Source organism: Oncorhynchus gorbuscha, linkage group LG13 (genome assembly GCF_021184085.1).
Source record: "Oncorhynchus gorbuscha isolate QuinsamMale2020 ecotype Even-year linkage group LG13, OgorEven_v1.0, whole genome shotgun sequence".
NCBI lineage: Eukaryota > Metazoa > Chordata > Actinopteri > Salmoniformes > Salmonidae > Oncorhynchus > Oncorhynchus gorbuscha.
The window spans coordinates 51,043,971-51,057,881 of NC_060185.1; the positions used below are offsets into that span (position 1 = coordinate 51,043,971).

A 13,911-nucleotide genomic window follows, 5' to 3' on the forward strand; every position below is an offset into this window, starting at 1 on the left:
CAGAAGAGAGAGGGGGCACTCAGGACTAACACTACAGGCCAATCAGAGTCCATTACTTACACAGTACCACTGTGCTCGCAGCAGCAAAGCTTACTTCTTCTTCCCTCCTAATGACATATTTTCAGTTTTTTTCTTCTGTGCCTCATTGAACAAAAGACACATCTTTATGTTAGAAAGTGGTTGGACACAGACGCGTAAATCCCACCCCTCCCCTGACACAAACACCCCGGATGATTGTGAGTAATAAGAAATTCCAATTCCCTCCAATGTTTTTCAACTAGGAAAAGTGGGAATTGGAATTTGGTTTACTATTAAGTGAGAACAGATGTCCTACCTCTGTCATGGCGTCATCGATCTGCTTCAGCTCCTCATAGTGGTCTCTAGAGTCTCTCAGAGGCTGCACCATGATCTCCTCAATCTGGGGGAAGAGCTGCAACACACACAGGGGAGGATTGTGGGTAGGTATTCAGGACAGTATGGAATTATCCACTGGCATTGTTTTCAAGAGGTCATGAAACACAAGAGACGTGTACAAACGGAAACACACGCTTGTGTGCACAAACACCAACACACACATACTTGCACACTATGTCAAGCTAATAATAATATAATAATATAATAATATATGCCATTTAGCAGACGCTTTTATCCAAAGCGACTTACAGTCATGTGTGCATACATTCTACGTATGGGTGGTCCTGGGAATCGAACCCACTACCCTGGCGTTACAAGCGCCATGCTCTACCAACTGAGCTACAGAAGGACCACAAAAGTCATTAATATTGGGGCGGCAATTTACAGTGGTTAGAGCGTTGGGCCAGTAACCCGAAAGGTTGCTAAGATTGAATCCCCGAGCTGACGAGGTAAAAATATGTCGTTCTGCTCCTGAACAAGTTAGTTAACACACTGTTCTTAGGCTGTCATTGTAAATAGGAATTTGTTCTTAACTGTCTTGCCTAGTTAAATATATATATATTTTAAATATGGTGACATTGCTTTGTAGCTCAAACATGCACGCCTACCTTCATGACTGTCTCAAACATTGGGATGAGGACAAACTTGATGAATCCGATCTGGGCAGTGGGCTTGGTCACTTTGTCTCTGTCCATAAACGGAGCCACCGGCAGCCCTTCAGTCTTCTCCCTGTCACTCTGTCCATTCCCGAGACAGGAGGGTTTGCACATGTCACTCCACTCTTTCATGACATCATTCTAATTAATAGACTCATCCCGATGAAGGCCAAGACGGCTCAAGGGGAACTGATTTGTACCCTTCTAAAAAAAGCATGCGCAACTTCAAGAGTGACAGCTGAGCCTGTTTTCACCCCATAGTTCCAATTAACACATTACTAGACTCATTTTTTAAAACTTTATCGTTAGACATGATTAGACTCGATCGAGATCACCTGCATGAAGTACTCCTCCAGCAGACAGTCCACCCAGGGTTCGGCCACCTCGGTAGGCCGGACCTCGTTGGAGATGTCGCAGCATTTGATCAGAACCATCTTCAGCTGCACACATACGGACAAGGCACAAAGAGACCTTTTCACCGTGCGTTATGTCAACACAAGCATCGTTTTTAGCATTGGCTAGATAGTTTGACTTTTCAGGAAAGTTTCCACTTGTGGTAAAAGGCTTCGGAGCGCTTAAGATCAACGCAGGCACTTTGTCTTAGAACCCTCTGGCTTTATCCCATTGGATGGACAGGACTGACGTCACGAGACCGACGTCAGTGTGCTGCAAACAGTTTCGCTTTCCCCTCTGTCCCTGTCCCCATATTGGGCTTGAACCAGCGATCCTCTGCTCGCAGACACACGTGAACGCCTGCCTTGACAACGTACCAACCGTTTGAGCTATCAAAAAAAGATCTAATTTGACAGCTTCGTCAGTGGCATTTCAAGATAGCGGTGGAGTGAGCTTGCAGTACATTCATAACTCCATTACAGTCACATGATATCACCAGTCCACTATTCAAAGTCTTTCTTGAGTATGCCCTATTTTTTCCCTCCCTGTCTTTGTTACTGAGCACCCCTCTTGCTTTCTGTTGTTTGCTGAAGTGCAGAGGCTATACCTGAACAAAGCTTTGCCGATTTGGCACCTCTTGATATACAGTTGATGCCATGTGATGTACGATACATACGTACGCATGTAACATGCTCCTCGTTGGTGAAGTCAAAGCTGTCCACTTTATGTTTGAAGGAGTCTAATATCTCTCCATGCCGGGCCATGTCTGTGGCCAAGATCAGGGTAATGATGGCCTGTAAAGGGAGATGGAATCATTACAAATGATGAAACCCCCCTCCTGCCTTAGGCCAACTCAAAACATCTTGTGGTTAGTTGGAGAGAAGGAAATGCAAAAAAAGACAAAGGCAGCAACCCAAATGGGACCCCATTCCCAATATAGTGCACTGCCTCTGTCAATAGTGGTGCACATGCAGGTAATAGGGTGCAAATTGGGATGCAGAAGAATCACTGTGCATTAGCCTAGGACACCAACTACCTGTCTGATCTGCTTGTAGGCCTCCAATTCGACGTTGGCGAATATGTTGCACTCGGGCAACGATAGGATCTGGAAGGCCACGGCGCAGTGATGGTTCTCCAGGGGAGATATATCGTTGTAACGCACGGCCAGCTCTGTGCGAGCGTTGATCTGGTACCTGACGAGCAAAATACACCTCTGTGACAGTTTGATTTATGCCTAAGACCAGGAGTGTTCCTTGACAACATGACCTGACCAGGGAAGCCTATAATCACTGGGCCCGGAGTTTTACCCTGGTCATGTCACATGGTTAGGAAGGAACTTCTAAATTTACATCAAACCTGGAAGTGTAGATTGGACCATTTCCACAATGTAATAACATCAATGAAGAAGTTCCAGAACATCTCTTTGTGAATGAAGATGTCAGTATTGTGTCTATCATCAACATCTATTCACAGATCTAATGAAGGCTGTAGAGCAAGGGGAACTGAGGTGCAGAGTAGGAACCTTTGGGCACCTACGTGTTGTTGTAGCCGGGGTGGTCCAGGTCGTGGCACACTGCAGCTGTCATGAGAATGCCCATGTCCGTCAGAGTCATCTTCTCCTGAGGAACACACACAGCACATGTTAGTCTCCTATAAATCTCTAGTACAAGGTGACAGGAGATTTTCCTGACATCCTGACCAGACCAGGAGAAAACTGGACCCTAGTTATAGACCGTGTGTGTCTGGTAAATGGCATGTATTATATTGTATTAGTACAGTCGTTTCTTACCGGCAGGTTACACAGGTTAATCATGCCATACATCATCTGACTGACACAGAAGCAGTGGCGGAAGTTGTGGAACGGGTTGCTGCGATAGTTCTCCTGAATGCCCAGCTGTGAGAAAGAAAGCTGTCAATCAAACTAGCCAAATAGTCATCAATACTCGTTGGTCCTCTCCTTCGAAGTTGTTGTTCCATATCAGTTGCATATCCACTTGCACATTGAGGTAATTGCTTTTATACAGTTGTACTTTTACCAGCCAGCGTTTGAGAGTGATGGGGTTCATGTTGAATTCCTTCACCAGTCCCAGGTCATGGTACATGTACTCTAAGCAGCTCAGCATCTAAACCACCGACCAAAGACACGGTTAAATGAATACTACACGCAATCATCATAAGGCGCAACAAGTGCTCTATCTTTAACTTGGTTGCTGACATGCAAAACATTTTTGGGATTGGACTAATTAACAAAATACCAAAAGATAGTTTTTGAGTGTATAGTTATTCCTTTAAGTTCACAATTCGAGAAAATACTTCAAAATGTTTGACTACAAAAAATGATTATATATGCCTGGTTGGATAAATGTTAGATATTATACCTGAATCGCAATAGAACTAACCTCATTGTGTTCCCAATGCCAGACATCGAATGTTGGCTTCTTCAGTGCTTCAATAGTCTCCTGGGATAAGGTGTACTGTAGAAATGAGTGAGAAGCCACAGTGTCAGTTCAAGGATTTAAGGATGTCAAAGTGATGAATATCTTTAGGATATGTTTAGCCTACTGTATATTACTGGAATCCCCTAATTCCGTACCTTTGGATAACTTGGGACGTCACGTCTGGGATTAAGCTTCTTCCCGTCGTCTGAGAAGTTGTACTTGCAGGGACAGTTCCCGACTCTGACGAGATGCGAGCAAATACATCATATTTGTGTCATCGATCTGCTAGCTGTGTGATTCCTCGAAATCGAAACAACATTTTAAAACCATCATAAAAGTCTTACTATAGAATATCCTAAGAAATCTGGAGCATGGCTTGGTGAGTGTCATTGATGTCAAAGGTCACCGTACCTCCCTCCTCCTCTGGATGTCATCTCATCTCGTAGTTTCTTTAGGTCATTTTTGCACTTCTCAATCTCCACAACCTTCAGTCCCTCCACTGTAACGTTCAGCACGACTGTTAGTACATGAAACGGTGAATTCAGGGACAGTGAAACGACAACACACATGCACACAGAAACACACACACACACACAAAGAGAGAACACACACATCGAAAGTTCGATGAAAAAACCCTTGCACATACACTCCACTCTTTTCTCCAACATTGCCAGTCTGTTGGTCACCTCAGTTTTTAGCTCGTTGATTCTGAAAGCCCTGCAAAAAGAATACAAAACGGGTTTGTTTGAAAAGCCTCTGGTGTCATGGAAGTATTTCTGCGGGAAGAGAAAAGAGGAAAGCGGAGTGCTTCTGTCTGCAGTGGAACATAAACGCGCCAATTACCTGCTGAACTGCTCCGCCACCTGAGATAACACGTTTTGAAACATGTCTTCTTTCTCTGTGGGCACAAACAAACGAGAAACTAATCGCTCGAGTGATCAAAATGCTACCTGTGAAACATGAAGAAATGTTTAGTACCCAGATCTGTTTTAATGTTGTTTTTACATTGTTTTAAAGTTTTTGCTGTGATCGCTTTATGTGCGCTATGTGAGTAAGATCGAATTATTAAGGACTAAAAGGTGAATGTTTAAAAAGTGTTTCTGAATTTGAAATATCGTGTTGGCACTTCACCTCCAAGCTGACCGGTGGACAAAGAAATGACTTTGTACAAGGAGCTGAAAAACATGTCAGTGACATTCCAACATCATTCACCAAGTCATTGTCTACATCACATTTGAAAATCATTTTTTACACATAGTACAAATGCTAGGCATTATTTGGATGAACAACGGTCAGGAATTATTTTATATGACCGAGATCAATAAAATATACTGTATCATTGAGATTTGGTGATTAGGGTAAAGGTGACATGTTACTTGGGAGAGTTGGTAGGCATAGTAGGGTCTATGGACACCAGGGCCCCTTCAGGATCCACCATCATGATAGCAGTATTCCTATGGACGGGGAGCAACAAGAATAAATAACAAGGGTGTGTTCCAAATATCACCCTATTCACAAACTGCACTACTTTTGACCAGGGCACAAAAGTAGTGCACTCTATAGGGTTTCAACCTACATTTCTTGTCAGCATTCTCTAAAACGCACGCGAATGAGCTTGACGTTTGGTGTTTACTTGTAGTTGACTTATCATTCACAAAGCTCTGTCAGGATAGTGAGTCGATACATTTGTAGTGAACTTGAAACAAAGGCGTTGTGTGTAATGCATACTTTAGACTGATGTGTTACTGTGAGGGAGTGGTGGGAGAGACGAGAGAAGGACAAATGTCACTGACCTGGGGATGTTGGACGAGGAACAAAGAAGCTCCTTGATGTCACATGGGCTGCAGTGACGACTGAATGCCACCTGGGAAAAAAGGCAGACGCATGGTGAGAGTCGTTCGTGTCTCTCTACGCATCTCAAAGCCACCTAAAACAGTCAGCTCTCTGTGAGACCGAAGTCTGTTATGTCATTTTTTTTTTAAAGTCTGCAGTGTCCAAAGTGGAAAGAGTGGGGAAGAAAACAATTGTATTTTTTAAAATGTTATTTATCCTTTATTTAAACGGGGAAGTCACACTAAGATACACATCTCTTTTCAAGTGAGCCCTGTATGTTGAGAGTTAAGATGTTAAGGACTAAATCACAAAGGCATGCAGTTGAAGATGTGTGTGAACTAAACACAGTGGAGCCTACCCTTGTCAGGGACCAACCCAATCTCGTAGATAATACGACACTCTAACAGCATACTAGCAACAAATCCTTGCGTCATCAACCCAGTGAGAGAGTTTGTATCGTTCTCTGTAAATCACAGCAATATACACAGAAATGCCAAAACAGATTATACATTTCATAAACAATGCCAGTTATGTGGTGGTATACTGATGGCACACATATTCGTTTTATATTGTGTCTGTCTGAAATGAATTGTCAAATAAATTGTATCAAAGCTGGCCATGTTGGCTAGCCTCCAACAACTTGAAGACCTTTTGCACAAGCAGATGTAGTAGACAATCCCTCAATCCCTGTTTGGTCGGAAGTTTGGACACACCTACTCATTCAAGGGTTTTTCTTTATTTGTACTATTTTCTACATTGTAGAATAATACTGAAGACGTCAAAACTATGAAATAACACATATGGAATCATGTAGTAAATAAAAAAAGTGTTAAACAAATCAAAATGTATTTTATATTTGAGATTCTTCAAAGTAGCCAACCTTTGCCTAGATGACAGCGTTGCACACTCTTGGAATTCTCTCAACCAGCTTCTTGGAATGCATTTCAATTAACAAGTGTGCCTTGAAAGTTAATTTGTAGAATTTCTTTCCTTTTTTAATGCGTTTGAGCCAATCAGTTGTGTTGTGACAAGGTAGGGATGGTGTACAGAAGATATACCTATTTGGTAAATGACAAAGTTCATATTATGGCAAGAACAGCTCAAATAAGCAAAGAGAAATGACAATCCATCATTACTTTAAGACATGAGGGTCAGTCAATACGAAACATTTCAATAACTTTGAAAGTTTCTTCAAGTGCACTGGCAAAAGCCATCAAGCGCTATGATGAAATTGGCTCTCATGAGGACCGCCACAGGAAAGGAAGACCCAGAGTTACCTCTGCTGCAAAGGATAAATTCATTAGACTTTACAGCCTCAGAAATTGCAGCCCAAATAAATGCTTCACAGAGTTCAGGTAACACATCTCAACATCAACTGTTCGGAGTTGACTGCGTGAATCAGGCTTTCATGGTTGAATTGCTGCAATGAAACCAATAAGGACACCTATAAAAAGAGACTTGCTTGGGCCAAGAAACATGAGCAATGGACATCAGACCGGTGGAAATCTGTCCTTTGGTCTGATGAGTCCAAATTGGACCCAACCGCCATGTCTTTGTGAGACTCAGAATAGGTGAACAGATGATCTCCGCATGTGTGGTTCCCAAAGTGAAGCAGGTAGAAGGAGGTGTGATGCTGAGGGGGTGCTTTGCTGGTGACACTGTCTGTGATTTATTTAGAATTCAAGGCACACTTAACCAGCATGGCCACCACAGTATTCTGCAGCGATAAGCCATCCCATCTGGTTTGTGTTTAGTGGGACTATCAATTGTTTTTCAACAGTACAATTACCCAACACACCTCCAGGCTGTGTAAGGGCTATTTGACCAAGAAGGAGAGTGATGGAGTGCTGCATCAGATGACCTGGCCTCCACAATCACCCGACCTCAACCAAATTGAGATGGTTTGGGACGAATTGAACTGCAGAGTGAAGGAAAAGCAGCCAACAAGTGCTCAGCATTGCTGTCATGAAGGCAAAGTGTGGCTTCTTTGAATATATTTTGATTTAACACTTTTTGATTACTACATGATTCCATATGTGTTATTTCATAGTTTTGATGTCTACACTATTATTCTACAATGTAAAAATAGTACAAATAAAGAAAAACCCTTGAATGAGAAGGTGTGTCCAAACTTTTGACTGGTATTGTATCTCTAGAGACACTTCAGCCCAATGTGCAATGTGAGCATCGAGCTCACCACAAAAATGTTGAATGAAATGGAATTCAAATAATTTAACCGACATCGGTCAATTAGTTGTTTTAAAAAATGTGGTTGTAGTCTTTAGCCATTTTCCGGGCCTTCCTTCAATTCCAGGTCCTGGATGGCAGGGAGCTCGCTCCCAATGATATACTGGGCTGTCCGCACCACCCTCTGTAGAGCCATGCGATCGAGGACATTTACATTTACCAAACAGTGAAGCAACCAGTCAAGATGCTCTCAATACTACAGCCGCAGGACTTTTTGAGGATTTGAGGGCCCATACCATTTTAGATTCTTAGTGATTTGCACATCGATGTGGATGGTCCCCGTCCCCGTCCCCCCTGTATCCTGTAGTCCACCATCAGCTCCTTGGCCATACTGATGCGGAGGGAGTGATTGTTGTTCCGGCCCCACACTGCCAGGTCACAGCCCTACTTCTTTCTGTAGGCTGTCTAATCGTCACCGGTGATCAGGCCTACCACCGGCGCATCGTCAGCAAACTTGATGGAGTTGTGTGTGGCAATGCAGTTGTGGTTGAACAGGGAGTACAGGAGGGGACTAAGCACACACCCCTGTGGGGCCCTCGTGTTGAAGGTCAGCGTGGTGTAGATGATGTTGTATAGCCTCACCACCTGGGGTTGGCCTGGTTTCAGGAAGTCCAGGATTCAGTTGCAGAGGGAGGTGTGCAGTCCCAGGGTCCTAAGCTTGGTGACGAGCTTGTAGGGGACAATGGTGTTGAACGCTGAGCTGTAGTAAATTGTTACGGATACAAGTATCCTGTGTGTGTATTTGTTTTCTCTCCTTCGGCCCTAGTCACAGGTGTCACTAATCAGTTGCCAATCAGTCGCCACTGAAGACAGTTTTTGTTTTGGTGCCTACATCTCACTTTGTCCGATATCCTTAGCCAGCAGCATACTGCCCTGCATACCACTGCTGGCTTGCTTCTGAAGCTACGCAGAGTTGGTCCTGGTCAGTCCCTGGATGGGAGACCAGATGCTGCTGGAAGTGGTGTTGGCGGGCCAGTAGGAGGCACTCTTTCCTCTGGTCTAAAAAAATATGACAGTGCCCTGTGTAGAGTGCCGTCTTTCAGCTGGGACGTTAAACGGGTGTCTTGACTCTCTGAGGTCACTAAAGATCCCATGGCACTTGTCATAAGAGTAGGGGTGTTAAACCCGGTGTCCTGGCTAAATGCCCAATCTGGCCCTCAAACCATTATGGTCACCTAATAATCCCCAGTTTACAATTGCCTCATTCATCCCCCTCCTCTCCCCTGTAACTATTCCCCAGGTCATTGCTGCAAATGAGAACGTGTTCTCAGTCAACTTACCTGGTAAAATAACGGATAAATACATTTTTAAAAATCCTGTGAGTATGTATTGCTATGGTGTATGACTGTTTGTTTGTTGGTGGGAAGAGGGGGTACCAAGACAAGTCGCCCATGGGCATACACTACCCGTAGGAAAACCTTGTCTAAGAACCCTAGTTAGAACTGGGCGGACCACCCACTGCATTTTATTGGTTAGATAGCTAGCGGTTATTGAGGCAGGTTAGACTAGCTTAGGGGTCTTTGGATATTTATTATTTCTTTTGACCGGTCCAGCTCAGCCCCCCCCCCCCCATTACCGTGTGTTTAATACAAACCTTAAGTGTTTGAAGGTAGATTTAGGCTGTCTGTTGTTTTTAGTTCTCACTGTTCCTTTTCACTGTTATGATTTGCGTGAGATATGTTACGGGTCTCGTTTCCATCCCCTTCTAGACTGCAGGGCCAAAGGGGTTCGTAGCATCAATGAACAGCATTCTCACACTGGTATTCCTCTTACGCATCTAGGTGGGTGAGGGCAGTGTGGAGTGCAATAGAGATTGTGTCGTCTATGGTTCTGTTGCGGCGGTATGCAAATTGGAGTTGGTCTAGGGTGTCTGGGATGATGGAGTTGATGTGTGCTATATCCAGCCTCTAAAAGCATTTCATGATTACATACGTGAATGCTTACAGGGCGGTAGTCATTGTGGCAGGAAGCCTTGGAGTTCTTGGGAACAGTAATGATGGTGGTCAGCTTAAAACATTTGGGGATTACAGACTGGGACCAGGAGCGGTTGAAAATTACAGTGAATATGCCTGCCAGCTGTTATGCTGCATGCTCGGCCCCGCGGCCCTGCGTGTGTTGACCTGATTAAACCTTGCTCACAACGACCTCAGAGAGCGAGATCGCTCAACCTTCTGAGTCGGTGGCGACCCTCACACCACGATGGTGTAGCTTATATGATGAGAGCAAATATGAGACACAGAAGCCTATATTGTTGTCTATCTGCATTACATGCTTACGGTGCAATGGCCCGGGAGCTGCGATAACAAGAACATACTGGGTAGGCTGGGGATGTTTCTAGCCTCACAAGTATCACGTTCTGTTTCTTCCCCCTATGATAATGAATTAGTCCACCGCACATTGGTTCTCCTTACAGGACAGTAAGTGCATACTTTTTCTGTATGTGATCCTTGCAGGAATTTAAACTACAACATTGGAAGCAATGCGCTTTCACCAGGCTACACTGGGGTGGCAGGGTAGCCTAGTGGTCAGAGCGTTGGACTAGGAACCGAAAGGTTTCAAGTTCAAATCCCTGAGCTCACATGGTAGAAATCTGTTGTTCTGCCCCTGAACAGGCAGTTAGTTAACCCACTGTTCCTAGGCCATCATTGAAAATAAGAATTTGTTCTTAACTGACTTGCCCAGTTAAATAAAGGTAAAATAAAATAAACTGAGCCACACAGGAACTGTCTCCTCAGACTCAGGGGGGAGTAGAAAACAAGTGAGGCATAGAACCTGCTTGCAACAGGTGGCACTGTCTGTGTTCGTTTAAAGTCCGCCACAAACACCTGTGAACCACACCGTCACACCACCTCTTGGTCTATTTTTACCACAACTTGAAAACACAGCTATTTCAGAGGCCTCTCACATGACTGAGGAGTATTTACAACGTATTCACCACGAATATAGAAATAAAATAGAGCATATAGGCAGCAAGGGGCACAGAATGACTGGTGCACGAGATTAGGTGTGTGGTAACCGACAAAAAACGTGGAGCCATAAGGAACACACATTCTGTCAATATCATTAGCCACCTGTAGAGATTATATGACTTTGGCGAGCTTTTGGTTTGGTGCCCTGAATCATACAGTAGTCAAATCATACTGTAGCCTACCATTACCAGAAAAATGACATCATTTCACCATCTGTCTGTCTATTGGTTGACTCCCTCATTGCAGCCAGGGACCTCAATGATTGAAGAGATGTAATCAAACAAGATCATTTGGATGCTGTCTATGATAAGTGTCTAACTCTGATACGGGAGTCCCCACAGAGTGACCCCAGCTCTCCCACTGACTTGGCTCAGAGGACATCTCCTCTTACATGGAAGAGAAGAGCATGATTACTCTGTCTGGGGATCTAATTTTGGTCAACTAGGATATTTGCTAAAGAAAATGGATGGAACTCATGGATAGGTAATAAGAGATGAATTCTTGGTGTTCCCTATTTCATTTCAAGTATGCTGACTAGCTACGGTAGAGAAAATAGCTGATGGCGCAATCTGTTAACTCAGATGATGCGGATAATATCAGATAGAATTCAATAATTAAAAAATACATAACAATTGGGGATAAAATATAAACCTTATAAAGAGGTCCAGGGAGATTAGTATGGACAAAAAAACGACCAGAAAAGGGAATGGGGAAGAGAGAGACAATATAAATCTCATAGAGTTGGACCCACCTTCTGAACCTTACCATCCACGTCCAGATAGATGGTTTTTGGGGCATAGGAAGAGGAGCTGGAACCCATACTGATTCCTCTATGTTTCTCTCTCTCTCTCTCTCTCTCTCTCTCTCTCTCTCTCTCTCTCTCTCTCTCTCTCTCTCTCTCTCTCTCTCTCTCTCTCTCTCTCTCTCTCTCTCTCTCTCTCTCACACCAATCCAGCAGGAGGAAGGTTTGGAGCCCCCGTCCTCCTGCAGAGGAGCCTATATGGCCAGGGTCAGAGCCCTGGGAAACACAGAGAGATGCTATGACTGCAACACGGGAGCCACTATTGAAATACTGCAATAAACAACTTCATTGGAACTGAGACTTGAAAATGATGAATCGTTACATATGCTGATTTTACTATCTCAATTCATCTGTAATCCAGAAAACAATTAAAGCACCATCAACATTTTGTCACTTATTAAGCAGCTTTGCATTAAAAATTTCAACTGCACACTAAAATCACTGATCAAATATGACCAATCAATTGCTTTCATCTCATAATTTCCATCTACCTCCATCAACACATATGAAATGATCACTATTCTGACTATGATAACACAAATATGAAAAAACAACATTGTAAGGACAATACACATAAATCAAATTAAATCACAAATGTATTCTGAAGCTCTATCTTGGAATCTAATCTTTCATGGTAAAACACAAATTATCACAATGACTTACTGTGTCAGCGATAGCGTTTTCCCCTGAAAAGCTTCTAAACTTTCCCGGCGCTGCTGATGCTACTAATACACAGAGTGAGATGCGAGAACCTGGGGGTATTTTGCGATAATTGGCACTCTGGTCCGTTGCCAGGGGACTGTTACTACGGTGATTAAAAAAAGAGGCTGCCCTCCTCCTATCTCCATAATGTATTTAGTATAGAAGCTGTGAAAACTGCTGGTCACTACTACACACTCATTTCCATACGTCTTATTAATGAGATATAGGCGTGTATGCACGGGATGATTCAAGTGTCTTTATTACTTCCTACGTTATTACTTGTGTGCTTTTGTCAGTAAGTTAATTGACTGGAGGTCAAAATACAATAGGAGGTGGTGTGTCGGTTTAGTGGATTAGTAGCTTGTTGGACATTAGTTAGGCAATTAATACTTGTCAGAACATGGATCAAGTGAGATTGCTGCTTTCTTTCACTATCGAGGGAGCAGAAGATATGGTATTTAACCATTCGGAAGTACACATAGAAATAAGTTCAAGCTATTTGGGTAGCTCTGCTGTGTCGTAGCAACGCAATCCACGTTCACAACTAAAGTTGTCTTTATTTCATTTGCAGGCAGCATCCACTTCACGCTGATGGATTTTAGAACTAAAAGGTGGCTTTGAGGTCGAGTGGGACCTTATCGTCCCCCTTTGGGGTCATCCAACACCTCCTCATATACACACGCACGCACACACACGCACACACACACGCACACACACACACACACACACACACACACACACACACACACACACACACACACACACACACACACACACACACACACACACACACACACACACACACACACACACACACACACACACACACACACACACACACACACACACACACACACACACACACACACACACACACACACGGGCGCGCACATGCGCACACACCCACACCCCTCATTGAAAATCAGACAAGCAGATGGTTTAGTCAGACAAGTTCAGCAGCAGACAACTTGAGATCTAGAGATCACAAGGGATCTACCAGTCTTCACATATCCCTTTAACGCCTCTTTTCAACATTGTATTGACTGCTGTGAATCTATGTAGGCCTACAGTAAGTAGATATTGTGATAAAAGTCCATCAATATTCCCTCTGGATTAAGAAACACATGTATGTTTAAACCAATGCGCTATTCTACCATATCAAAATCAAATACACTTTGCGCTCAAGCCCTGTATTCTCATTCGGTTTCAACAACCTTCGAAATTCAACAGAGCCAACTGAGTTCAATCAAGGTTAAGGCTAGCATTAGAACCAACGATCCACAACACAGACTCACAAAGATGTCTTTCATAAAACAATGTGGGCTATTATTTGGCAATGCTCATGCTGTCACTGTCAAACCTCCCTCTCTCACTATCTATCCCGCAGTTTGGGAGGAGTGTGTGTGTGTGTGTGTGTGTGTGTGTGTGTGTGTGTGTGTGTGTGTGTGTGTGTGTGT

General features: G+C 43.6%; 1 protein-coding gene across 1 annotated transcript; it reads right to left on the reverse strand.

The window, feature by feature from the left end:
* Nucleotides 1-277: 277 nt before the first annotated feature.
* On the reverse strand, nt 278-11,952 carry LOC123992327 (high affinity cGMP-specific 3',5'-cyclic phosphodiesterase 9A-like). The gene is made up of 17 exons (XM_046293480.1): nt 11,702-11,952; nt 5,695-5,765; nt 5,278-5,355; nt 5,033-5,076; nt 4,745-4,799; nt 4,548-4,618; nt 4,313-4,400; nt 4,057-4,141; nt 3,863-3,937; nt 3,500-3,586; nt 3,253-3,357; nt 3,000-3,082; nt 2,500-2,656; nt 2,144-2,257; nt 1,406-1,510; nt 1,023-1,151; nt 278-430 (listed from the first exon to the last, which is right to left on the reverse strand). The coding sequence occupies exons 1-17, from the start codon at nt 11,768-11,770 to the stop codon at nt 278-280; spliced, it is 1,569 nt and encodes a 522-aa protein (XP_046149436.1). The 5' UTR covers nt 11,771-11,952.
* Nucleotides 11,953-13,911: the final 1,959 nt, after the last annotated feature.